The following is a 26,195-nucleotide window of genomic DNA, read 5'->3' on the forward strand; positions in this document are numbered from 1 at the left end:
AGTGAGGGGAATGACAGTGGCAAACACAACTTGGATCGTTTTTTTTTAAAAAAGTACCGTCAGCACGAATAGACAATGTCTGTGCTACTGAACTTTAACCTGAAGAACTCAGTTCAACAAGGTGGCCTGGTCATTTTGTATTAGTTTTAAAATTCTGGAAACAAAATGATGTCCATAGAAATGGACCTGTTTATTATTTTCTGTAAAAATCCAACTGGCTCACTAATGTATTTTAGCCCTTCCTAAGTCTGGACTATGACTCCAGTACTCTAACAATGTATTGATTGTTTGCTGCACTCTGAAGTGGCCTATCAAGCCATTCAGTTGAATTTAAACTATTGCACTGCAGGGATTTCAAAAAGTTGGCTTGCCGTCACCTTAGCCAACCTGTGAAGGACCATAAGTGCTGGCCCTTCACCAGATTGCAAGAATTGAAAGAAACTAATATAGATCAGAGCGAGGGGGTTGGAATTTTTCATGTTGGGTGGCTCAGCGGTTAGCACTGCTGCTTCAGTGCCAGGGATCCAGGTTCAATTGAACCCTGTGGCAGCTGTCTGTGTGGAGTCTGCACATTCTCCCCATATTCGTTTCCTCTCAGTCCAAAGACTTACAGGCTAGGTAGATTGGCCATGCTAAATTACCCATCGTATCTAGGGATATGCAGGCTAGGTGGATTAGCCATAGGGAATGCAGGGTTACAAGGATAGGGTGGGGGTCAGATTTTAGGTGGGATGCTGCTTGGAGGGTTGGTGTGGACTTGATGGGCTCAAAGACCTGCCTCGACTCTATGGAGATTCTATGCTGACTGTTGTAGTGTAAAGGTCACTGTGACTTGAGTGCTTAAGCTCACTTTTGGCAAGATCAATTGGACTTCAAAAGAAAGCCAACCACAGGGTAAACAGATAGTGATTACATATTATCAGAAAAGGGCAGTCTGGGAGGGGTGGTGCTGGTGGTGAAAAGGCAAATGAAGCCTTCCTGACAGGCAAATGTGTATCAGGCAGCCTTGGTACTTGAACCCATAATCAAGAGGCTAAAGAGCAGATCTCAATTGTTTCTTCCACTGAAACAATGATTAGATTTAGACCTTTCTTCAATTTTAAATGAGAAATTAATATAGCATTTTTGTCCAGGAGGACAAGTACATTTGACTGTAATTATTTTTTCCATTTTCAATTGCCTTGCCAGCAAAAAAGGTTATGAGTTTATTACAGCACATCTGGCATGCAGCATGCTGATTTATGAGCCTGGGTATGACTTCTGCAAGCTGTTCATTTCAGAAACTCCATATATGCAATATCATGTAATTAAAAATTAAATTGCACACTTTGCTTTCTCTTTTATAAAACATGTGCAAAGAATAAAAGAATCCCTCTCTCTACAACTTCTGACTTGTCCAATATCAGATATTAAACTGACTTATAGTCATGATGTTGCCCCCTTGTTGTACAAGTTGTCAGTCTGGCTCCAGCATTATGGCAGATGTATCAAGCTGTGCATTTTCAATTGGGCAAATACATCCAGTGAAAAAGCGATGGCAATGTTGTTGATCAAGCAACAAGATTGCTAACCACGATTATTGTACTTTTTAAAACTTGGGCACAAATGTATTGTGAATGAGAAATGAGTGCAAGGAAGAATAGTGTCCTGCTACATGTCATGTAAGCATTGAGGGCTTAGGTACAGTACAGGTTAGCTAGAATTACAAAAAAAATCCCTTCACACTGTTCTATTAAACACTGGCTAAAAATTTAGCACTGTCCATTTTGGAGTACCTCACCCACCATGTGGTAGCAAACCATTTTCAAGAGGTTTGAGGACGGGATTTTTGGCCTTGACCCTCATTGTCATTGTTGAATATGTTTGGCAGGATTCCAGCGGTCTGAGCTAATGTTTAGGTGGATGGCTGGGTATATATTTGTGTGGGGAGGGGAGAGGAATGATTGGCCTTCTGTGTGCAATCATTGTAGGGCCAGGCGATCATTTAAGGAACACTACAGTAATCCAGAGAATAGGGCTGGGTCTTGGAATGTGACTGGACTGGGGTGTTTTATCAAGTCCAGTCCCAAGATGGGGGATGTCTAGGTGAGTAGGATTTGGAACGAATTTGAACATCCCCTGATTGTGGATAGAAGTGACTAAGATCCATTCTTTTGCTTTTCTTTTCTGTATAGCTTAGCATTAGTTTCCCTAGAGGTCATCAACCCTGTACTTGCTGGTCAGAAGCAGGCTTAAAGTCTCTCCTTTGCATATGATTATAGACTTCTGACTTGGGCAAATGCACCTGTTTGTTTAGCCTATACCAAAGTAGCCAGAATTTCTGTTCACATGGCCATTGGATACAAAATGGCATCTTGAAGCACTGGGAACGTGGTTTGGTGTCAGATTTCCAGTATCTTCCCCACCCTTTAAGGCTTCCTTACAAGGATCTGCCATTGACCAGGTCACAGGTTCAGAAAGCTTGAGGAAATTGTGCTCTTGGGCTTATTGTTCCCTTCTGTGCTTCATGTTACTCCTTTTTACTTGCAGCAATTTTTGCAGATTGCCGAAAAATCCTTAGAAACTAAAGGAGGGAGATCACATGTATGTGAGCACCACTTTCCTAGGAAAGGGTTGTGAAAGGCTTGATCAAGGTGTATCAATGTGTCTTTCCTCAAATCCCACCATTTCACCATTGTAACGGCAGAATTTGCCACACAGCTATGTCTAGGAGCCTCATTTTAATAAGATTGCTAACTTAGTAGAATTCTGGTAATGATTTATTAACTTTCTACCATGGACTTGTGCCCAGCAGCAGGTAGTATACAAACGGTCCAAGATCCTTGATAAATCAGCAATAAGGAGTAGAGACAGTGGAAAAGGGAAACTTTCAATCTATCAGTTCTGGCTGTATTAGAACTAAACTTTAGAGTTGAAAATGTTGTAACTGATTAGCCCGTTTATTTAACCACCTCTATCCATGTCCGACTGTTCAATGTTACCATGATATGAGAGTTTGCTTTGCATACGTAGATTCCTTGTTGTGTAATTAGGATTTTTTTCTCTTCTGATTTTGCATATAGCTGTCTGCACAGAGGGAGCTACCAGAAAGAAACTTGCTGAAACAATGGCTACCACTAGCTGCCCTCTTACCTTGAATCTATGAAGTCAGGTCATAGCATGGAAGGACATTCAGCCCATCAGCTGCTGACAATTTTTGCAAATGCGGGTTAGTTAGGCCCGGGAGGGAGACTTTTCCCTACAGTTCTGCAAGTGTCTTCCCTTCAGGGGTTTAACCAGTTTCCTTTCCAAAGGCATGTTTTAATTTGTCCTTACTACACTCTTGGGCAGCGTCCTCCAGACCCCTAACCATATACTAACCACAATTTGACGAGCAACTGTCAAACAGTATCTTACCTCATTCTAAGTACTGAACTTCATTAACTTGATTCCTGATAGGCTCCTTAGCCCATAGCCTTTATAGCCCTGCACTTACCTTCCAGTTTGTCCATTGACCTTACCACCTCCTTTTTATTTATTGTCACATCTATTTGCTACAATGTCATCGCTCTCCAGCATCTTAAAACACGGAAATAAACCAGACCCAGTAGAAAAGTAGAAAAATAAAGAAATAAAACTAAAAGTACAATAGTGTGGTCCTTAAGGCCTTAGCCATAGGCCTGGATCTGGGGTCATCCACATCCACAGTGAGGATGACATCAGCTTGAAGCAGTTGGCCAGCCTTGAGTCTCTTTGACCCACTGCTTCAGAACTGTCACTGTTCTTTGGCACCATCTTGCCTCTTAGATTCAATCCAAGTGGAAAATGTTAACTCGATTAGTCAATCAGGTGGCTTTGTGCTCACTTTACTGTTGATCTCTTGAGCCTGGTTACCTTTGAATGGAAGTGGGCAAGCAATTTTAAAACCAAAAAGACACTCTTGAAGCAAATTTGGCTAGGTCACAATTCACTCAGTGGTGACGAATCACCACATAACGAACAGAAGGATATCTGTTCAGTGTGATGGTCCAAAGAGATTGGGGCTGGAAGCCAACACTACCCCCCACCCAAGCATATTATGGATGCTTGAATGTCCCCCATCCCCAACAGACAACCAATAAAATACCTATCCTACAATCCATTAGATTGGCCAGGGCATTAAATGTAAACTCTTTGCCCTGCTCAATTTCCCTGCCCCCTAGCCAAGCAACCCTAGAATCCAAGGCCATGCCTATGCCAGGAGGAATCATCTGTGGCTCAATGGGAGTGCTGTTGGCTCTTGATTTCTGGAAGATCCAAAATCCATTCCTGGGTTCTAAGGGTATCAAATTTCATTTTCTTTCAACATTACAATGTAAGATCTGACGTTGAGATATGTCAGCTGTAGAGTATTATTTGGGAATTAATGATCTTCCCTGCTGTCTACTATAAAAGACCTGCCACTGAGACCAAAGATATTTGTTGCCAGATGGAAGTTAATTATTCCCTTTTATGGAAGGAGCTGCAACAGAAATATACAACTGCACAGATGGATTTGAACATTGGTCCCTGTTTATTTGGAGCATATTATAGGAATTAGTGGATAAAAAGTCATCTAGTTCACTGCTAACGGTCTAGTATTAACATGATAATGGAACTGTTGACTAATCTTAGCAATCAATCTCTAAATTACTCTAAAACAGACCCAGACATGGCATGAGAAAATCTTTTTGTGGGTGCTATAGGTTCAAAGTCACTTGTCGATTTTTATATGAATGCTCTACTGACCATGTTATGCAGTACATTACTCAATGTATTGCAAAATGCTGTTTTCCTGAAGAATAAACATCAACTCAATTGTTCACTTGATTTTCTGATGGCCATTTAGTCGTTGCTGCAGCACAGACCAAATTTGCACATTGGAACTTTGAAGTCAGGGAAGTTGAAGATTTTGATGGGCAATTGCCCTATACCTGGAGCCCTCAGTGTACATTTTAAACTTAGGAAATTCAGAGGGTTCCACTGCAATTAAGTGAATAGTTACTGAGAACTAGTTTGACAATTAAATACCAAGTCTAACTTCTGGGTGACTGTTACGCTGACCACACACTACCCCCTCACCCCACCGCCTTACACGCAAACATACTACACTCCCTCACAATTACAAAGCCCAGACTTATTACACTCTCTTCTCCCCCCCCCCCCCTCTCTTCTCCCCCCCCCCTCTCTTCTCCCCCCCCCTCTCTTCCCCCCCCCCCCCTCTCTTCCCCCCCCCCCCTCTCTTCCCCCCCCCCCCTCTCTTCCCCCCCCCCCCTCTCTCTTCCCCCCCCCCCTCTCTCTTCCCCCCCCCCCCTCTCTCTTCCCCCCCCCTCTCTCTTCCCCCCCCCTCTCTCTTCCCCCCCCCTCTCTCTTCCCCCCCCCTCTCTCTTCCCCCCCCCTCTCTCTTCCCCCCCCCTCTCTCTTCCCCCCCCCTCTCTCTTCCCCCCCCCTCTCTCTTCCCCCCCCCTCTCTCTTCCCCCCCCCTCTCTCTTCCCCCCCCCCTCTCTCTTCCCCCCCCCTCTCTCTTCCCCCCCCTCTCTCTTCCCCCCCCCCTCTCTCTTCCCCCCCCCCCTCTCTTCCCCCCCCTCTCTCTTCCCCCCCCCCCCTCTCTCTTCCCCCCCCTCTCTCTTCCCCCCCCCCTCTCTTTCCCCCCCCCCCTCTCTTTCCCCCCCCCTCTCTCTTCCCCCCCCCTCTCTCTTCCCCCCCCCCCTCTCTCTTCCCCCCCCCCTCTCTCTTCCCCCCCCCCCCTCTCTCTTCCCCCCCCCCCCTCTCTCTTCCCCCCCCCCCTCTCTCTTCCCCCCCCCCCTCTCTCTTCCCCCCCCCCCCTCTCTCTTCCCCCCCCCCCCTCTCTCTTCCCCCCCCCCCCTCTCTCTTCCCCCCCCCCCTCTCTCTTCCCCCCCCCCTCTCTCTTCCCCCCCCCCTCTCTCTTCCCCCCCCCCTCTCTCTTCCCCCCCCCCTCTCTCTTCCCCCCCCCCCCCTCTCTCTTCCCCCCCCCCCCTCTCTCTTCCCCCCCCCCCCTCTCTCTTCCCCCCCCCCCCTCTCTCTTCCCCCCCCCCCCTCTCTCTTCCCCCCCCCCCTCTCTCTTCCCCCCCCCCCCTCTCTCTTCCCCCCCCCCCTCTCTCTTCCCCCCCCCCTCTCTCTTCCCCCCCCCCTCTCTCTTCCCCCCCCCCCCCTACGCCCCATACTTCCTTGCTTGATACAATACCACCTGGCATCCCATCCCTACCACAACTGTTGAGCAACCTATTACCCAACCTACCCTGAACTCTTAATCACTTGTCAGGTGCCCTAACCACTTGACACTCTAACCTCACACACACTTGGCCTTTCACAGGCGCTATAAATGCAGCTGTTTATGCTGCTGGTTATTTAACCTGCTGGAATGCTGCAACTACAGCAGTGCAAAAGGGGATGTCATTTGTCTTCTCTTCAATTCCCTCATTTGCCCCCACTCAGCCCAATAACATTCCCTTTGTACAAGGATACAGTTCGATTGGTGGGACAGTCTGTTTTTTGTAAAATGTGTAATTGGAATCTCCTGCCAGAAATGTGGAGCTTATTTTTGGCGCAGCAATAAAGGAGAAGATCTGTCTGACTGCCACACTCCTGAGAAAACCTGGCCCATAGTTCATACCCAGGAGTTGATGGTACTGAGATACACCTGAGGTGGGCAATAACAGAAAAGTGGATCGTCAACATTGAAAGGACTGTCTTGCCACCCCAACTTTAGAAAAGGCTGTCAGATGGTGGCCAACGTGTGCCCAGTGGGATTCTGCCACCAGCATTTTTTCATTGGGTAAAGCCTGTCTGGTTCTGTTCAGCAGCTTCACTGAGAGAGCAGAGCTGAGACCTATAGCATTATTCATGTGGGAATCTGCAACATTGTACAACTTTAGTGTACAAAGTAGTCCATGTCATCACGTGGGCTGCATTAACTTGTGCTGCCTTCATTGTCAATCTCAGGACATTGAAATTCTTTTGGCAGGATAGCTGCTATTGTGGTGTAAAATATTTAGCTGTCAGTTCCTGCCTGATAGTCTCTCAAAAAGCAACTAAGTAATTTTGTTTTGGTGATGTTGGCTGATGGATAAGAAAGTTTAGTTTTCCTTTGGCGCAGACTCAGTAGTCTGGGCCTCTTTTAACTGTAAACCTCTACGACCCTAAGAATTGGCCAAAACACTGGGTAACCTCTCCATCGTTAAAATATTCCCATGGAATCCTTTACATCAAGGTATCGGAAAGTTAACACTTCCATCAGTGCAGCACTTATTCCGTGATGTACTGGATTGTCAGCCTTGTTGCTCATGCTTTGAAGTAGAGACTTGCCATACAATTTGAAACCAGATTCTTTGTCCCTCACTCCCCCTGTCTGCCTTTAAATCTCTGGCCTTTTAAATCCTGTGACTGAACCAAAAATTCAGGATGACAAGCAAAAATCTATCATTGCTTTTAAACCTCGACCTACATTTCTATGAATTCATTTTATTTTTGTTTCTCTCGCAGGTTTTAAAGAAACCGCCTTCCTATATGCCATCTCTTCTGCTGGATTGACCCATGCCCTTGCCAAGGCTTGCAGCGCTGGACGAATGGAGCGATGTACCTGTGATGAAGCTCCTGACTTGGAAAACCGGGAAGCTTGGCAGTGGGGAGGCTGTGGAGACAATCTCAAGTACAGCAACAAGTTTGTCAAAGAGTTTATGGGGCAAAAGAAATCCAACAAAGATTTGCGAGCGCGCGTAGATCTGCACAACACCAATGTTGGTGTAAAGGTGAGTGATCATCAGTGACCAAGTTGATTTTTACTTTTGAAAGGTATTTGAATCAGTCTTGTTTTGAAAACAACACCATTATTGTTCAATTTGTATCAGTTTGTAGTCGTCTTGCCTCTGAGTCACACTTGACTCCAGGGCTTGAGTACATCAGCCAAGATAATATTTCATGCTTAAGGAAACAAATGACCTTGTTCCTGTTCTTGTTCCTATATTCCTTGACACATGTCTTATAAGAATTTTTGTCTGCACGTACAATCAAATAAGACAATTCCAGGGCTCAGTCTGAAGCTGGCAAAGAACTGCTCCATGGAGGTGCATTTTCCAAGCCTTGTTTAAGTATTTGATGTCCATAGTAAATGGTGAATGATAACCTTGTACAGGCAGTCTACTTCTGACAACACCTCACAGCCACAGAGAGCAAAAGAATGCCCGTCCTAGCACTTCAAGGATTTAAAACGAAACTTCCCAACACACACTTCACTGGGGATTTGGGAGGTGGGAAGTAATCCTCATCAGTCTAGCTGTAGCCAAATCAACCAAAGTTTCAGCCGTTCAAAAAGAACCACCACACCCAGCTCTGTATGGATGGGAAGTAAATGCCAGTCTTGTTAACCTCGGCCACATCTTAAACAACAATAATTGCTAATTAGCAGCAACATTCCACAAACAGTAATTGGGCAAATTTTGAAGAATCCATTTGCCCTTTTTGAGGGAGGAACATTGGCTGAGACATTAGTAGAACGTTCTTCTTTGGTGTCAAGTGATTTTTTAAGATCTATCTAATGCCTCACCCCACACTCCTTAAAAAGGTTCAAAGCTTATCGCTGCAATACTGAAGTGCTTGCCTGGTTCTGATTTGTGATTTTTGAATTGACAATATTTTCACTCTGGAGGGAAGCCTCCTCCCAATTGCCCCCCTTCCTACTTGTATCTGATTTGACAATTATGACCCAATTCAGTCCAATTCAAGGGCACAAGTTGCCAGAGCAGGACTTTTTTTATTGTGCCCCACTGTAATGTGCCAGAGGAATTAGAAGGCTTTGTTAACCATTACCCGAAGGGTGGTAAGTTACATACAGCTGTTTTAGCAGCGACTTCATGCATAAGCAATGAGGTTCTTTATGTTCTTGAGTTGTACCATCACATCAGATTGGGGGGCAGACAAAAAAAACTTCCCAATGCTTTCTAGGAAGGTTTTCTTAAAGGCTAACTCCGTCTTTAATCAGTGAGTGCATGGCCATTCCTGGATTTCGATATCACCGTTGGACTCAGCAACATGCAGCTGACTTTAATAAAACCCAAGAGTTGCCAAGCTATTTGCCTTTGTAGTAGAGAGAACCTAATACAGCTTTTAAGTTTGTTTTTGATGCTAATGTGGGGCTTGTAAAGAGACCAATCTAATGTAGAAATACATTCAGTTAGGCAGGGGGTGAAAAAAACAGAGCAAATGCTTCCAGCTCCCAATTTGGGAACAAACTACTCAAAGGAATTCTTACTAATGTTGTAGGCTCTTTTATTACAGCCCCAGCCTTCAGACATACAGTTTCCATTCCATTCCTCTGCATTATGTAGACCACCTGTCTACATTTCTGCAGCTCCTTGTGCTAGAAATCAATCATATAGTTCAATTTCACTCCTTCCTCCCCTTGTACCCAGGCCATCAGTGCTGACAGCAACAGATCAGATAGTGATACAGGATGTGGTGGTGATGATGAATTTGTACAAAGGATGGGGTTTCTCCCACTATGTCTTCACGAAGAAGCTGAAGAGCTGTGGAAACTAGGACTACACAAGGGAGAATTCATGGTCTAAACTCTTTTCACTGTCCCATCGTATCCTACTTGTCCAAGAACAAAGTCTCATTCAAACATCCGATTGTATGCCCACCTTCCCTGTTAACACAGCATGAAGCTGTGATTGTTGTTGAAGCCTAATGGATGAAATCTTTGTTCCAAGGTGGATCCAACCTTCCAAGCGTCAGCATAGTGTATTTGCAGTGAAAAACATGTGGTTTAGACACTGTAGAGGATTGCTTGACAGCTGCCTAAAACATGCCTTGTCCCTACCCACTTCATACTTATACCATCAAGGACCACAATGCTGTGGTAGGCCACCTGCGAAGATCTGCCCCCTTGTGTCAACAGCTCAATAGTAACAAGCAGCAAAACAATTTCTTGCTCTTGTCTCATCCAGCACATACAATGGGTATAGCACCTTTTTTCCCTACACCAATTTGGGTACAATCTGGCTTCTAACCCACTTCTCCTACTCAACAGACTGAAACTAATTGAAAGACTCGGCAATATGGATTACTACCAACCTTCTAGACAGTTAATGGTGTGTGAATTGCAAACTGACACAGTGCTTGATTAGCAAGCGGCACTGTTATTTGCAAAATCCTGCAGCTACCAGGAGGTAAGAGGGAAGCTAGATGGCTGGTGATCAGTGTTTCATCGCACGATTCCTGTTCCAATTTACATGTGTCTTAAAACAGTCCAGTGTGTAAATGGTGTGTGTATATATTTAAAAATAATGTCAGTTATTCAGTTGGGTTTCTTGGGTTGGGAGTTGGGCTTTTACATTCACCTGATAATGGGAACTGCAGATGCTGGAGAATCCAAGATAACAAAGTGTGGAGCTGGATGAACACAGCAGGCCAAGTAGCATCTCGGGAGCACAAAAGCTTGCTCCTGAGATGCTGCTTGGCCTGCTGTGTTCATCCAGTTCCAAACTTTGTTATCTTATTTTACATTCACTTGTTGCTTTTCCAGTTTCCTGTTTTGTGACAGAGCTTAAATGGTCTCTGGTCATGCCTGTTAAAATCCATTCGTCTTTGTGGCTTTGATAGTGACAGACCTGGTTAAATGCAGTTGTCTTGGCAGCAGAATTTAAAGCTAGCAATATCACTAAAGGTGATTTATAAAGTTAGCATATTATTTTAAAAACCCAACTGCTCCTTAATGTTTTAGGAAAAGAAACCGCCTCCTTGCCCTGTCTGGCTTACACAACTCCAGACCCAACAGAATGTGATTTACTCAACTGCTTTCTGACATGACATTGCAAGCCTCTGACCCAAATCACCACAAAACTAATAATTCAACTGGGCAGATGACCTGACCTCAAACTAGGCACCAGATACATAGCCTCATCGGACCTGCCAATCCTGAAATCTGGGGTGTTCGGCCAAAATTGATAAGCTGTTCATTAGATTCTATTTTATTTAATCCAACTCTGAGCTATTCAGGCACAAATGTTCCTGACTCCTCCTCATCTGAAGAAATGTCGTTGTCAGGAGGCATACAGCCAAGAGGGCATTGCCCTGGGAGTTCTCACTATTACTGTGTGGGCCCAATGAAGCCTCTGACATTGGGGCAAACATGGTCAAGGAGACTCCCACCTCATTGACATCCACCACCCTGCTTCAATGGAAGAGCACATGTGGAACATGCTTTGGGAAAAGCACCATGGATGACAAGGGGAAAGAGTGCAATGTGTGGGGGCTTTTGGTTTTCATCGCCAGCAGGAGCTCAGCATTGCCATTATCAAACAATTTGACTTGGCCTTGAAAGACATGTCCAATTGGGTGAGAGAACCAACATGGGGCGAGGTGGAGTGGGGTAGAGTAAAGTAGAAAACTCTCCATCCTTGTTGGTCAGTCTACTGTCAATTGGTCGCTCGAGTCCTTATTTACTGTCTGGTCGAAACAACTATCCTTTTGACTAAATGTAACAAAGGCCACTGGTAAATTGAGGTCAGTGAGAACTGGGGTAAAGTCACCACTGATTGAGGGAAGATGGCAGTGGTTGCAGACACAATGGGCTGAATAGTCGCCTTCTGTGCCATAACACTTCTGTGATTTGTTGGAGTCAGCTCTCCCTCCCCTCTTCCCCCAGGATATCTCTTTAGTGTCCTAGGTCCATTATTTTTTTTTCAGATGTTTTATCAATGATCTTGTCTCCAACGTCCGATCTGATTTTGGGGTGGTTGACTGTGTGCATTGTTCATTTGAAACTCCTCTGATAATGAAGCGGCCTTACCTGCAAGAGAACCTGGAAAACTTTCAGACTTGGGCTGATACTTGACGAGTAACAATGGAATCTAAACACCCTTCCATCACATTGGCATTACTGAATTGCTTGTCACCAATATCCTGGTCATCACCATTAATCAAAAATGTGACTGATTCAGTCATCATTTGAGGCTACAAGAATGCATCAGAGGCTAGGAATTCTGCAGCACACAGGTCACTTCCTGACTCCTCAGCTTTTCCATTATCTACAAATCACACTTCAGGATTGACACATTCTCCACTCTCTCCAGGACAAAACCACTTTTTTTTCACCACCCAATCTAACTCCTGAATAACTTACACCCTCCATCACTGGTGCTGCGGTGCGAACCAGCTACAAGATGAATTGCAGCCACTTGCCAAGGCTCTCTTCAACATCACCTCTCAAACACAACATCTCTATGCCTAGAAGGACAAGGGCAGCAGCTGCATTGGCACAGTTCCCCAACATTTCTCACGCAACATGCTGATTTGGAAAGATTTCACTGTTTCTCCTTTGCTGTGTCAAAATCCTGGAACTCCATCCATAACAGCACTGACTGTATGCTTTCACCACGCAACCTGCAGGAAGTCCATTCACCATCCGCTTCGAGTTCAATTCAGGTTGCACAATAAGTTCTAACCTTGCTAGGGAAGTTCACATCATAGACGTGAGTTTAAAAATACTGAGCACGATACATGGTGTAACAATCTTGTCCTTATTACACAGAATATCATTGGATCTCCTGGGTATTGCTCAGGATAATCTAATGTGGAAGTGCATCAGAGCAGGTAGATCATGGGTGAAAGCACCCCATAGGATCAATGGACTGAATGGCCTATTGTCTTTACTGGGACATTCTTTGATCTCTGACACTTTACTTTTTTTAATGAGCAATAGTTCTAAAGCTGCTTTTTGGCTATTTTTCAAGAACACTGGTTCTGATCTGTAGCTTTCTGTTATTCAAGAAATTTGTCTTGTGATGTTTACATTTTTAAAAATTTTTTTCCCTTGAATTCCTTTCACATTTTAAAGAGAACATCTGATTCTAATAAAATGTCAGACATGTAATTGTTTTCTTTTTATTATGTGCTGATAAATGGTAATATATTCCAGAAATCTTCCTATGGACCACAGGAAGGGAGATGGAGAGGGTGGAGCAGATAATGCCCTTTGGAAAGGGAGGCACCCTATTTTGCGTTAGCTCCATCGATTTATTTATCTGTGCCAATTCTCTTTTTTGAACCTCAGTATTTCTTAAACTCAGTCATCAACTGAAATATTTAAGATCCCTCCAGGATTTTTAATCTGTAATCTAAGACATTACATCAGTTCAGTAATGAAGTGCTGCAGTGTCAGAGGTGCTATCCTCCGGCTTTGTAGCTCCCTGTTTGAGGGATGGGAGGTTTCCCCACTCCAGCATAAAATTCACCCTTTTGTTTGCTTATGCTGTTTGGGAAGATGTCAAATTTTTAAATTGTAAACAAAGCAGGAAATCTGGTTGGTATAGTGGTCAAAGGAAATAAGGTTGTTTCCTTGTTTAGTACCTATTCTACATTGCTGTGAACACTGTTCTGTTTCACTCACCAGTGTAAGCTCAGTCTCTTCGGAGCTGCAGCTGTTTAACTGCTACATTTGCTGAAGTACAGGTACAATTGGCCCAGAAGAAATTCTCAATCTAGTCACTGCATACCAGTTGTGAAGCTTTTTGAAGTGTGATAATTGTGATTATATAAATCCCAATTCTTTTTATGTAAAGTCTGTTTTGCCTAGAGGCATTTTTAACCAGTTCAGTTAGATTATGAATTCCAAGATAATAAAATGTGAATTGACAAGTTCAGGAGGGAGCCTGTGATATTTATGCATGAGAAACAGCATGGGTAAACTTTGAACTTGTTTGAGCACAGCTCAAAATACAGATTGTCCACTTCTGACAAAATCTTTCACCACAAAGTAACATTTGGTAGCTTCTTTTATCTGGTGTTTGATCCACCACACTTTTTTTAATGCCAGATTTAAACTTTACTGCATAACATCTGGATTGAGCAAATGCTATTGACTTCACTGAGCCTTGGTCCAATAGATCATAAACCATAAGATACAGGAGCGAAACTAGGCCATTCAGTCAATCGTCTCTGTTTTGCCATTCAGTCATGGCTGATATGTTTCTCAACCCTATTTTCCTGCATTCTCCCCATAATCCTTGATTACCCCCTTACCAATCAGAAACCTATCTGTCTGTCTTAAATATACTCAATGACTTTGCCACAGAAAGCTTGAGAGCCATGAGTCCCACAGATTTGCCTTCCTCTGGCTGGAGATATTCCGCTTTGTCCGAGTGCAAAAGAGTCATCCCTTCACTGAGTCTGTGCCCTTGGCTCCTAGTAGAGACATCTTTTCCACATCCACTTTACCCAGACTGTTCTCTTTTTTTTATAGGCATTTCTCAGATTCCGCCCCCCTGCAACCCAAGAACAGACCTTGACTCATGAACAGATCCTCATGACAGGCCCTTTTTACTCTGGTATCATTCTTGTAAACCTTCTCTGGACCCACCCCAAAGCCAGCATGTTCTTTTCTTGGCTATGAGGCCCAAAACTGCTCAATATTCCAAATGTGGTCTGACCAGTGTGTGATACAACCTCAGCAGAACATCTCTGTTCTTGTATTCTATCACTCCATTAAATGAATGGCAACATTGCATTTGCCTTACTAATTGCCATCTGAGCCTGCACATTCCTAGCAACAGAATCCTGAACTAGGACTCCCAAGTCCATTTGCAATTCAGACTTCCAAATCCATTCCCTGCCTCCATCCTACTTACCAAAGTATATAACTGACTACTTTCCCATGTTGCATTTCATCTGCCACTACTCTGCCCACTTGCCTAAAATGCCCAAGTTCTTCTGCCTTCCTGCTTCCTCAACACTACTTTCCCTCCAACCACCTTTGTGTCATCTGTAAACATGACAACAATGCTCTCCGTTCCTTCATCCAGATTGTTAATGCATCATACGAATAGTTGTGGTTCCGACACCCTCCCCTGTGGAATCCCACTAGTCGCCATCTGCTGTTTGAAAAGGACCCTTTAGCCCTAATCTTTGCCTTGTGGCAGTCATCCAATCCTCTAGCTGTGTCAATATTTGCCCCTAATACCAGGGTTCTTATCTTAACCTGTGCAGCACCAATTCATAGACCTTCCGGAAATCACATGCACTGGCTCTCCTTTAATCTACACTGCTCACTACATCCCCAAAGAATTCTACTAGATTTGTCTGGTGTGACTGCCCCTTTACGAGGCCATACTGACTCTGCCCTATTTTCCTAGTGTTCCACAATCGCATCCTTAATAATGGACTCCAATATCACCAATGGCCAAAGTCAGGGTAACCGGCCTGTCACTTCCTGTCTTCTGCCTCCCTCCTTAAGGGTGTTACATTAGCATTTTCCAGTCCTCTGGGACCGTCCCTGACTCTAGTGAAAAATCGCCACTAATGCCTCAACAATTTCCTCGGATTATTCCCTTCAGAACTCTGAGGTGTAGCCCATCTAGTTGGTTGATTTATCCACCTTCAGACCTTTTCAGCATCCCCAGCACTTTCTCCTTCGAAGGCCAATAGCCCTGCCACTTGACTCTTGAAGTTCTGATCTGCTGTAGGCATTTTCCACCATGAAGACTGGTGCAAAGCACTTATTCAGTTCCTCTGCCGCTCCTTTGATCCCTAATTAATACTTCTCCACCCTCCTTTTCCAGTAGTCCAAAGTTTCTCCCTTTGGTTTTTGTTTAGATATCTAAACGCTTACAATCTTTTCATATTATTGGCTCGCTTACTCTGATTTCACTTGTTTTCCCCCCATTGTTGTTATCCTCTGGTTTTTAAATGCTTCCCAATCCTTTGGCTTTTCTTTTTGCTTTTGTGCTGTCCCTGACTTTTGTGGGCAGCTGTGGTTACCATGAGGCCCAGAATCCAATATTTTGCCCTTGACTTGTTGCACGATCCTTCAGTTTGCCTTCCTTCCCTTTGGTATGTTTTCCTACTGTGGGATTAATTTCTTCTGCACCTCCTGACTTGCCCTCTAACTCCTGCCATTGCTGCTCCAGTGCCTTCCCTGCTAGGTGCCCCTTCCAATCAACTCTGACCAGCTCCTGCTTCATGTCTTTGTAGTTACCTTTACTCAGTTGTAATACTATTGCATTTGATTCCAGTGCCTCTCTATCAAACTGCAGGGTGAATGCAATCATAATGAGTCAATCATGTCCTTCACCCCAAGATCCCCAGTAAAGTCTGCCTCATTACACTACACTAAACATTATCAAATCCAGAACTGTCTGGTCCCTTGTGGAATCTACTGCAGAATCATAGAATCTCTACAGTGTGGAAACAGGCACTTTGGCCCAGAAAATCCCTGTTGACCCTCAGAGCATCCCACCCAGACCCACTTTCCCATAACCCACCTAATCTGCACATCCCTGAATGCTGCAGGCAGTTTAGCATGGCCAATCCACCTAGCCTGCCCATCATTGGATGGTGGGAGGAAACTGGAGTACCTGGAGGAAACCCACACAGACACTGGGAGAACGCGCAAACTCCACACAGTCTCCTGAGGGTGGAATTGATCCTGAGTCCCTGGTGCTGTGAGGCAGCAGGGCTAACTACTGAGCCACTGTGCTGCCCTGATGCTCTAAGAAATTGTCGACATTACACAAACTCCTTTTCTTGATCAGCTACCAACTTGACTTTTCCCAGTCCACTTACACATTGAAGCCTCCTATGATAAATGTAATGGTGCCTTTCTTGTATGCCTGTTTTATCTCCTGATTTACTACTTGTTCCACATGACGACCACTGTACTCAGGCCTCTCAGCAATTCTCACCAGGATTTTTTTTCCTTTGCTGATCACACAATTCCTTCCCACACAACCTGGTAATACCCCACTTTAAGAAATGATAAGATGATTTTTGACCGTTTTTGGGTTGAGGTAGCAATCATTTTTCTTTCAGTCTCATATGATCTTTTGCTACAGTTCCAAAGAAGGATCATTATTGAATTTGGAATATTAACTGGTTTCTTTATGAGTGCGACTAGACCACTTGAATTTCTCCGGCACGTCCTGTTTTTGTTTGAGTCCCAGAATCCACGATATTTTGCCCTTAGTTTGTTGTGTGATCCTTCATTTGTCTTAGGGTTCAAATCCAACTGAAACTCAAAGTACTCTATCTGAATGGATAATATACGAAGATTTTAGTTCTGAACCAGTGTGGAAACATTCAGTAAACATCTGAAATTCAGGCATATATCTCAAATTCTTAAGTTCTCATTCTATAAAGCTGGCCTTCTATAAAGGAGCTTTCTGTCTCTTGCCTGAAGATCTTCATGCAGCCCAATTTAATATGGATTTCATGGAATCTCATTTTCCAGTTAGTATAGGCCCTCAGAACATTTATCTTCAGACTTGGGCTCTGAAACTGAGTCTGGGGAGGTGATCACTGTTCAGGTAAGCTGGGGATAGAAATGCGTTTCTGATACAGAATGAAAGGTTTATATCTGCCACTAAGAAGCGTTATGATGCTAATACAAGATCTTATCTGTCCAAGGGTTTCAAATCCTTCTCCGAGGTATGATCCACTGTTAACAGACAAATATTGTCCTCCACCCCTCTAAAGTTTGCCACACCATACTCCATCAAAAGAAATAACTCCCATAAAAATAACGTCTTTTGAGTCCTCAGGATGTCATAAGATCTTCACTGCCAATCAAAATATAGTCATTGTTATGATCAAAGAGAAAGGATTATACCATTTTGCTTGTTAAGCCAAAACCATCAAGGCTGATTGAACATCTTAATGTCTGTTACAAACCCCATTCCACAGCTCTGCAAACTACTGGTAATCAGAAATCTATCAATCTGTACCTTTTAAACATACAGACTGAAATTCCACAGCCCTCAGAATTCTGAAGGTTCACAGGCCTCCTGAGTATTAGAAATCAGCAGGTATTTGCACACAGCAAGGTGTCATAACACTGGGGAGATAAATGATTTGTTTTCTATGGTGTTTGTTGAGGGAGGGATGTTGGATAGGGCAATAAATGGTGATTCTACAAACCAGACTCTATTCTGACTGGGCTCCAGAATGGAGAAACTGGGCGATGGTGGTGTTGTAGAATCTGAATTACTTCCTCTGCTTCAACTGAGGCGCTGTCAGGTGTACACAAACTTACTGGTGGCCTTTATGACCTTGGATGCTGAAGGACAAAGGTGTGAAAGGAGATGGATCAACTGAGCCTCTGGTGCATGCATGCTTCTCTGGATGATGTATTCTGGGGAAGGCTGGAGAGTGAAACAATTCCCATTTTGCTTCATCAAGAATTTGCTAGCTGAATTGCAGTGCTTTTAAATGTGATTGTTAACAATCAGGCACTTTACTGTTTCTCATTTTTAAAAAAAAGTATTCTGCACTCCTTCCCTTCCCATCAGTGATGTGTTCATATTCAGTAACTCAGTGTGGGGTAATACATGGGCTTATTTTCTGGGAATTTTGGACCTAAGCCCATGCCCCACCTCCCTGTGTGTCAGCCAAATCCATTTTCTTCCTTCCTCTCCTAAGGCACTGGCCCATGCTGATATTATTAACTCATTCAGTAACCTTTCTTTATGTGGGAACACAGACACTGAAGGTTAACAGGCTATTTGTTCATGTAAGGCATCACAGCCAGTCCAAACCTTTGTGTCCACACCTACTGGCTGGTGCCCTGGATAGTAATCAGAAAGCACAAGCCAGGATGATTTGTTTTTGCATTCTCTCTCGGCTGGGAAACCGAAGCCATTTACAGGAGCCTTCCTGTGCTCTTCAGTATAGGCTTGGAATCAATTCCCTTATCTTCCAGCTCCGACACTTTCCTTCATGGTTTTCTATCTCCAAACAATCCTTATCCTTGCCATCTTAAATTTTATCCAGCTTGCCTCCTCACTCATGATAGCCTCAATTTTACAATTTGTAAACCTGTGTACAGATTCCACCCACCGTCTCTTCCCTTGTTATCCCTATGACATCCTTTATCCCGACAAGACTTCAAGATCTCTGCGTTCTTCCTTTTTCTGCATCCCCAATTTTTTTCCTTTATTCCAACGTTGGCAGCTGTGTCTTCAGTCAGCTAGGCTGTAAGTTCTGGAATTCGTAACCCAAAATGCTTTTCTTGTTTCTCCTCTTTCAAAATTCGCTTTTAAAATTTTGATCTCCTTAGCCAAGCTTCCCTTCATTTAAGTGATGGCTGAGTAGTATTATCACTGGACTGTTAAGCCAGAGACCCAGGTGACATTCTGGGGCCCTAGGTTTGGATCTCATCAAAGCAGATGGTAGAATTTAAATTCCACCAAATTCTGGAATTAAGAGTGATGATGGTGATCATGAAACCATTGTCGATTGTTAGAAAAATCCATCTGGTTCACTAATGTCCTTTTTTTTTTAAAGGAGTGAAACTGCCTTCCCTACCTGGACTGGATTACATGTGATTCCATACCCGCAGAAATGTGGTTGACTCTTAATGGCCTCTGAGTAATTAAGAATGGCCATAAATGCTGGCCAAGACAGTACTGCCTCATTGCAAGGATGAAGTTTTCTTTTTAAAAAATTACTGGATTCATTTATATTTCTGAACCTATCCAAAGGGGCATTAATGTATTAAAGGCACTATGTTTATTTGTTTATGTTTACCCAGTACCAAATTTAGAGTCCTCAGATGGTCTACCATCATTTTGCTATTGAGATATTTCGTTTCCCTTCATAGATGGGTATAACGTCCTTTACTCGCTCAACTAGGACATTGACATGTGGTGTTCTTAATTGCAACGAGATGTTTTGTTTTCTTGAAATATGACCATTATCAATAAAACTTTCATTGTTTCTCATGAGATTCGTATGGCCACTAATCAAATAAAATTATTAGTTTCTGTTCTGAATTCCTTCTCTTCAAATGCTGTACAGGAAATTCACACGATCACAGAGTGGAGCTCCTGCATTGGGCAGTTAGCACTATCGCATGACTTTGTTAAGAATATGTGGGTAGAATCTTTGAATGAAATGGGTTAGGGCGAGACTCTTCAGAAAATTGGGTGAGATATCCAGGGAGGCCCTCCCTGACATTAAAACCAAAAAGTCACATTCCTTACCAAATTGCAAAAATTGAGGTGTGTTTCTCATGAATGGGCAGCAAGAGGCCCTTTTAGTAGGGATTATTATTCATTATTGTCCTTGCTTTATTTGAACCTTACCCTTTTAAAAATTGGATCTATTTCTCCCACTCAATACATTGAAGCTAGATTTGAGAATTCCCAGCATGAGATTCCAGATGGGTACTTAGCAGTTCTGGCTTGCTGCTTGCTCATCCAGAAGTCAATCTTGGACACCCAACACTAACATCTTGGGCATATTACACAAACTGTAACTGCACACGCCTCATGCCTATAGATGTTGGCATCCAAAATGTATTTGCCCTCCGTGTCACCTATTTGATCCACTGGCAGTATGATTCTGCACTTTAGTGATACACTTTAAGGTACAGTGGCATAGTCTCATTGAATTACTACTGCAAGGATATTATGCATATCCTGCTGGGCATCCAACTCTTGAATTAGAGCAGGATATTTCTCAAGACTCACCAATAGCTCTTTTTGGCACTCGCTTGACTCACCATATTCCTACCTTGCTTTGCCTCTTTGCTCTTTGGGTGTTCAGCTGGACAATAAAGGATCACAGTGCTTCTGGTTTCTGTCTTGTCTTTCTCTTTAGCACAGCAGCTTGTCATATTTTTGACCTGGTGTTAGTCAAGGGGTTGGACATGTTGCTGCGCAGCACCATGCTACGTCAATGTTTCACCTGCACCATGTGCTTGCCGCAAGTTCAACAAAGACGGTGCACGTGCTGTCGGCAAACAACCACATCCCACAGTCTAAAGCGAGCAGTCCTCGGCCAGGGAGACATCTTTCAGCCAGGGCTTTCCTGGCATGGTAAGTGAAGGGCAGCTTCCAGGATCAACCCAGGACTCGGGTGCAGTCAGTGAGTTACTCAGGATACTTGTGGTCTGGGGATCAGTACCTCTACAGTCTGTGGAGTCTGTGTATCCAATGTAAACAGTCCTGGGACTGTCAGGATCACAGTTTGGGAGCTGTGCGAGTATCATTTAGGGGTTTGGTCACTCATTGTCTGGGCTAAGTCACTCAAAAGGTTGGCCATGGTCAGCTCTGGAGTCCATCTACTAAAAATCAAGGTAGAGTTATTGGGGCCCGCTGCTGTAGGAGAGAAGCTGGAAACATAATTATGGGGAAATGCAGCCCAAATGCTGGGATGCAGAAGGGATTACGGTAATAGAAGGCGAGGATCCAACAGAACGTGGGAGGGGAAAGGGTAATGTGATGTGTGTGAGGGCAGGGGCATTCATTGGGTGGTCTGACATGTTTATTTGATATGCCTGGGCCAGGAGGGGTAAACTATACGGATGAAGACTTGGGGAGACAGGTTGAGTGCTGACGTGGGGAGCAAGACTTATGGGATTGACAGAAGGGCTTACAGGAAGTGAGTGCTTATGTTTGGGCCTTCAGTAATACGAAAAAGCTAAGCCTCTGATTCACTGTTGAAAGAGCAACGGTTGTTTCCTCCCATTATCCTATAAATATGAGTGAAAGGGGTAACACATATCATTCTCTGAAGCAAGGGGCTTCAAGCCAAACAATGAGACCTTTGAAAGGGCAACAGGATTACACAGGCTCTGAAGCTGTGAGCTGTGCATGGTGTGTGCAACCCAATTTCTTGCCCCAAGCACTCCTGACCACATGAGGCAAGACAATGAATGAATCCCGTTAAAGCCTGTGATGCAATAGCAGAGTTTGCTGCTTGGAAAGATGAAGTCTGCGCATCCCGCAATAGGTGCAGGGGCTGCTCACTTCACACGTTGGACCATTAAGCAGTATGTAGTACATGGGCTCTGTATCTTCATTGTTGCAGTTGTGGATAGTTGGAGACTTGTTCACACAACTGATGGTGAGATGTGAGCATGTGTTTACAAATGTGAAATCTTCTTTACATCTCCCCATAGTCGGTGAGAAGATGAATACCTGACTCCCTACACTTAGTCTAGCCCTTTCTGCCCTTTAATGGGCCATTTTCTCCAGGAATGAGACAAAGCGAAGGACTGAGTGTGATGAACATGGTAATTACATCTGTTGGTGTTGGTACAGTTGTGGGACAGGTGGTGGGTGGTTCCAAGTCAGTGAGTAGGCAGCGCAAAGAGCATGGAGCATTAGTCATTTGGTGTTTGGGTAGAGGGAAAGTTGAGTGGGGGGTATATATTTCATGCAACACCAAGAGTGGTAAAACAGAGCCTTTTTGGGAGGTGTGGTCAGTAGCAGAGATACCCTAATGAAGCAGAGAAGGTCACTGACCTACTTTTGGCACTGCTAGGCATTTCATCGTGCTGTGAAGAGCACACTATCCCAGGTAGCAACCCTGGACCAGGCTGGCAGGATCTGATAATGGATGTCTTTGCCAGTCATGGAGAAAGACGGCATCTTTCCTCTCTACCACCCCTCCACCAGGACCTCCAGGTAATTGTTTGCATAGTGAGGTGCCAATTTCCCCTTGTATGTCATATCCGGGTTTTCTGTGCCCAGGGCAGCTATGGAATACCAGTGCTTGACGAGGTGTGCAATGGCTATTTAAATGTGGTACCAGCACCAAGTATCCTTGAATTTCCTGACAGTATCCAGTGCACCCTTGCTTGGGAACCGTTTTGCAAGAAGCATCATTGAGCCTTGGACACAGAAACCATCTATGAAACTTGATGAAAATGACATTTAGCTGATTTCTGTTAAGATTTAGCCACTTGTTCTGCGTGCCTGTCTCAAAGATTGAGTATTCTCATTTCTGATAGAACATTCTGGGTTGCCATCCTACACCTAAACCTTAATACCATAATTTCAGTTGATACTTCAATAGATGGCTGAGATAGTGTGCATCACTGCAGATGCTATTGCTTGGTTGTGATGTTAAATTGACAAAACCCTGCCTGCCCATTTAGATGTATGTGAAGAATCTCTTTATACTATTCAAAGAGCAGGGAATTTCTTAAAAACTTGGCCAATTTTGTCACAAGTGGCCTGCTGTAATGTGATCTTGAATGTCCTGAATTTTTGAGAGGCTCTATGTACAAGTGAGTTCTTTCTTTCTTTCAAGCAACATTAATAAATTGTTGGATCATTCATCGCATTGCAATTTGTGGGATGTTTTGTGTGGTTACTGAGTCGTTCCTTAAGTTACAGCAGGGACTACACGTCAAAGTCTTTTCTCTTGCTTACAATATACTTTGAGAAGTCTTGAGGTTGCAAAAGGCAGTATATAAATGCAAGCTATTTGTTTCTGAGGAGACTGTGATGAGACATTCATCTGTCGTATTGCTGCTAGTCCTGACCCATTTCACCAGCCTGTTCAATCAGTGGTTTAATTCACTGTAGAATACAGGAAAGTCATCACTGAATGATCTGAAACAGAATTCCACAAGCTGCATTTGGGCCCATGACCATTAATTATTCAGACATTCAACATCTGTTAAGAGGAAAACATTCCAGACCTGTGCTACTCGTAGTAAAGTCACGATCTAAACATGCCAACATGCAAATCATCCATTGTATACACCCATCATCCAGACTTTTGCAATCTTGCTCAGGACATTAGTCTTAGTTAACAGACTAATAAATCGTAGTGTCATCCATTTGTTGCCTGCTTTCTGCAGCCCCGGACACGACACAGTTCAAATAACCCTTTATGTGCTCATATTATTCCATTCAAATGGCGAACAAAAAAGAAGCACTTGGAATTTTATCACACATTTTTGCAACAGTCAAAACTACTGTACAGCCAAAGAAAAAGTGTTCCATTGAAGCATAGGCACAGTTTTAATATAGGAAACAAACAAGCATTTTGTGCAAAGTAAGCTCCTGCAAACTGGAATGAAATAAATGAACAAGGCTTTAGTGATAACAAGGTGTAGAGCTGGATGAACACAGCAGGCCAAGCAGCATCAGAGGAGCAGGAAGGCTGACATTTCGGGTCTAGACCCTTCTTCAGAAAAATGTTTTAGTGATGTTAGTTCAGGTGTAAATGTTGGCCAGGGTGAAGATTGTGGGTATTGGACTGCATATTATTAACATTGTGTCAAATTGATGGGCCAGTAGGCAATTTCAGGCAGGATGTCATGTGATCAGACCTCCCAGTTTTGCAGTCTTATCCATGATCAGAGTGACCCCTATTATTTACTCGTTCCTGTGATGGCTCACTTGTTCCTGAGTCATGTTGACCAGGAGAATCTTGGATTTAATCCTCAGCCTGCAGTAAGCCAGTGGATCGCAACAGAGAGTAACTACAGTTGGTTATATTAGTTAGTGCAAAAGCAAATATTAAGTTCAACATTGAGTTCACTTTGGTTATACTGATGTTGGAGGTAACTTTTCTTGAACTGTGTTTTGACACTTGGGATTGAATGTGCATGCATATAGTTGGATACTTCTTAAGTTTTACTTATTCCACCTTTGAGTCACTGAGCTACATCTGAATCTTTGGTTTTACAGACCGTTGACACTTTAAGAAAAAAGTCTTGTTAACTTCAGACTGGGTGGTATGGGTGGTTAGAATACTGGCCTATCGCCTCTGGGAGCTCTGCTGAAATCTAGCCCAGAAAGGAGAGAGTGAATATTATTCCCTCTGACTGTGTCAGAGAGTTCTAAGGATACAAACTGTAAAAGTTTTTGGTCATTAAATAAATGTAGGTTCACAAAGTGAGCAATTTGCTCACTTTCTGTTGAGGATGCTTACTATAAGAAACTGCACTTCTCTTCCAGTTTTATGCACAAGTATAAATGAGGTGGTTTATTTATTCTGGGAACAGGATTGACCCATGCTCTTTTGCTGCTGCTATAATGATTTGCGGTACTATTGTGGTTTTATTCATGGGGTAATAATCCCGCAGCCTGGATTAATTACAATATACAACTCCCCACCATGGTAATTTGAGAATTTGAATTCCATTTCAAAATAAATGTTAGTATTTTTAAAAAATGGTCTGGTATTTGGTCTAGGTATTAGGTAACTGTAAAAGCCCAAATTGTTAACTAATTATTTTTGAGGAAGTAAAGGAAAATCCTTAGCAAGGGCTTTAGTGATTCTGAAGAGGTCCACTGTTACTTTCTCAGGCCAACCAGAAAGGGCAGTGCTACCACCTTTGAGGCATGGACCTTTACCAATGATGCCAATGGCATAAAACTGCTTTAAAAAGTTATATCTTTTGTTGAGCCTAAAAAATATGCTCAGTACACCTACATCATAGTAAAAGCAAAACACAATCAGTTCATCAGAAATAAGAGCGTAAGTAGACTATTTAGTCTGCTCCACCATTCAATAAGATCATGGCTGATCTGATTATAGCCTTAAGTCCATTCTGGTAAGAGCAGTGATCTGGCCGATATTTATCAGACTACCATTATTACTAAACCATTATCTTCGTAACAGAATCTCTAGCCACCATCTCATTGCTATTTTTGGACCTTGCTGTACACTTATCACTGCAGTAACTGCACCTCTAGCAGACTGTACTGGCTGTAAAGCACTTTAGGTTGCCCTATTGTCTATGTAATTGAATATTCTTTCCATTATTTTCAACATAGACCTCAACACCAGAGATAGGAAGTTTTGAAAATCTAGGGCTTACGTATTGCCTTTCATGGCTTAAGGACTTCTCAAATGTTTAGCGGTCAATGAATTGTATTCACAGTAATCTAGGAAATGTGGAAGCTAACTTGTGAGCAGCAGGGTTGCACAAACAATAATAAGAAATTTTTCAGAAATGTTGATCAGACCTCAAATCGTGTGAATGATACTGATGAGAACTCTCGTTGTTTTTGAAAATAGTGCCATGGGAACCTTTACATTCACTTGAGAAAGCAGAAAAAGCTTTGCTTTAACATCCCACCGAAAAGTGACACCTTAGACTGTGCTGTGCTGAAGTATCAGCCGAGACTTTGTGCTCAGATCTCTGGAGTGGGATGTGAACCCATGACCGACTGACGTGGAGGCAAATGTCTCACCCAGTCTATGGAGCAGTCACATTTTTGTGAATCCCACCTCCGGTATCTCAATTTTCCATCACCGCAAAAATGATGAGCCAACTCAGAGGGCCCATCTATTCCCACAGACTGGGCAAGCTGGCTTCTGCCAGTCTCTTCAATTCACATTGCTTTAAGAGAAAATGATCATTTTTCAAACAAATTGGGCAGGTGTATATAATCAGGAAGTGAAATTCAATACTGGAGCAGCCAGCTGGAATTCTTTGC

The 26,195-nt window shown here is 43.4% G+C and overlaps 1 protein-coding gene across 1 annotated transcript in view; it reads left to right on the forward strand.

Moving 5' to 3' along the window:
• Positions 1–26,195, forward strand: part of wnt9a (wingless-type MMTV integration site family, member 9A) — an 88,846-nt gene that overhangs the window by 35,108 nt on the left and 27,543 nt on the right. The window contains exon 3 of the mRNA XM_048530229.2: positions 7,501–7,766. Coding sequence (XP_048386186.1) covers positions 7,501–7,766 — 266 coding nt within the window. The remainder of the gene's footprint in view (positions 1–7,500; positions 7,767–26,195) is intronic.

The sequence above is a fragment of the Stegostoma tigrinum genome, chromosome 5 (assembly GCF_030684315.1).
Source record: "Stegostoma tigrinum isolate sSteTig4 chromosome 5, sSteTig4.hap1, whole genome shotgun sequence".
Lineage (NCBI taxonomy): Eukaryota > Metazoa > Chordata > Chondrichthyes > Orectolobiformes > Stegostomatidae > Stegostoma > Stegostoma tigrinum.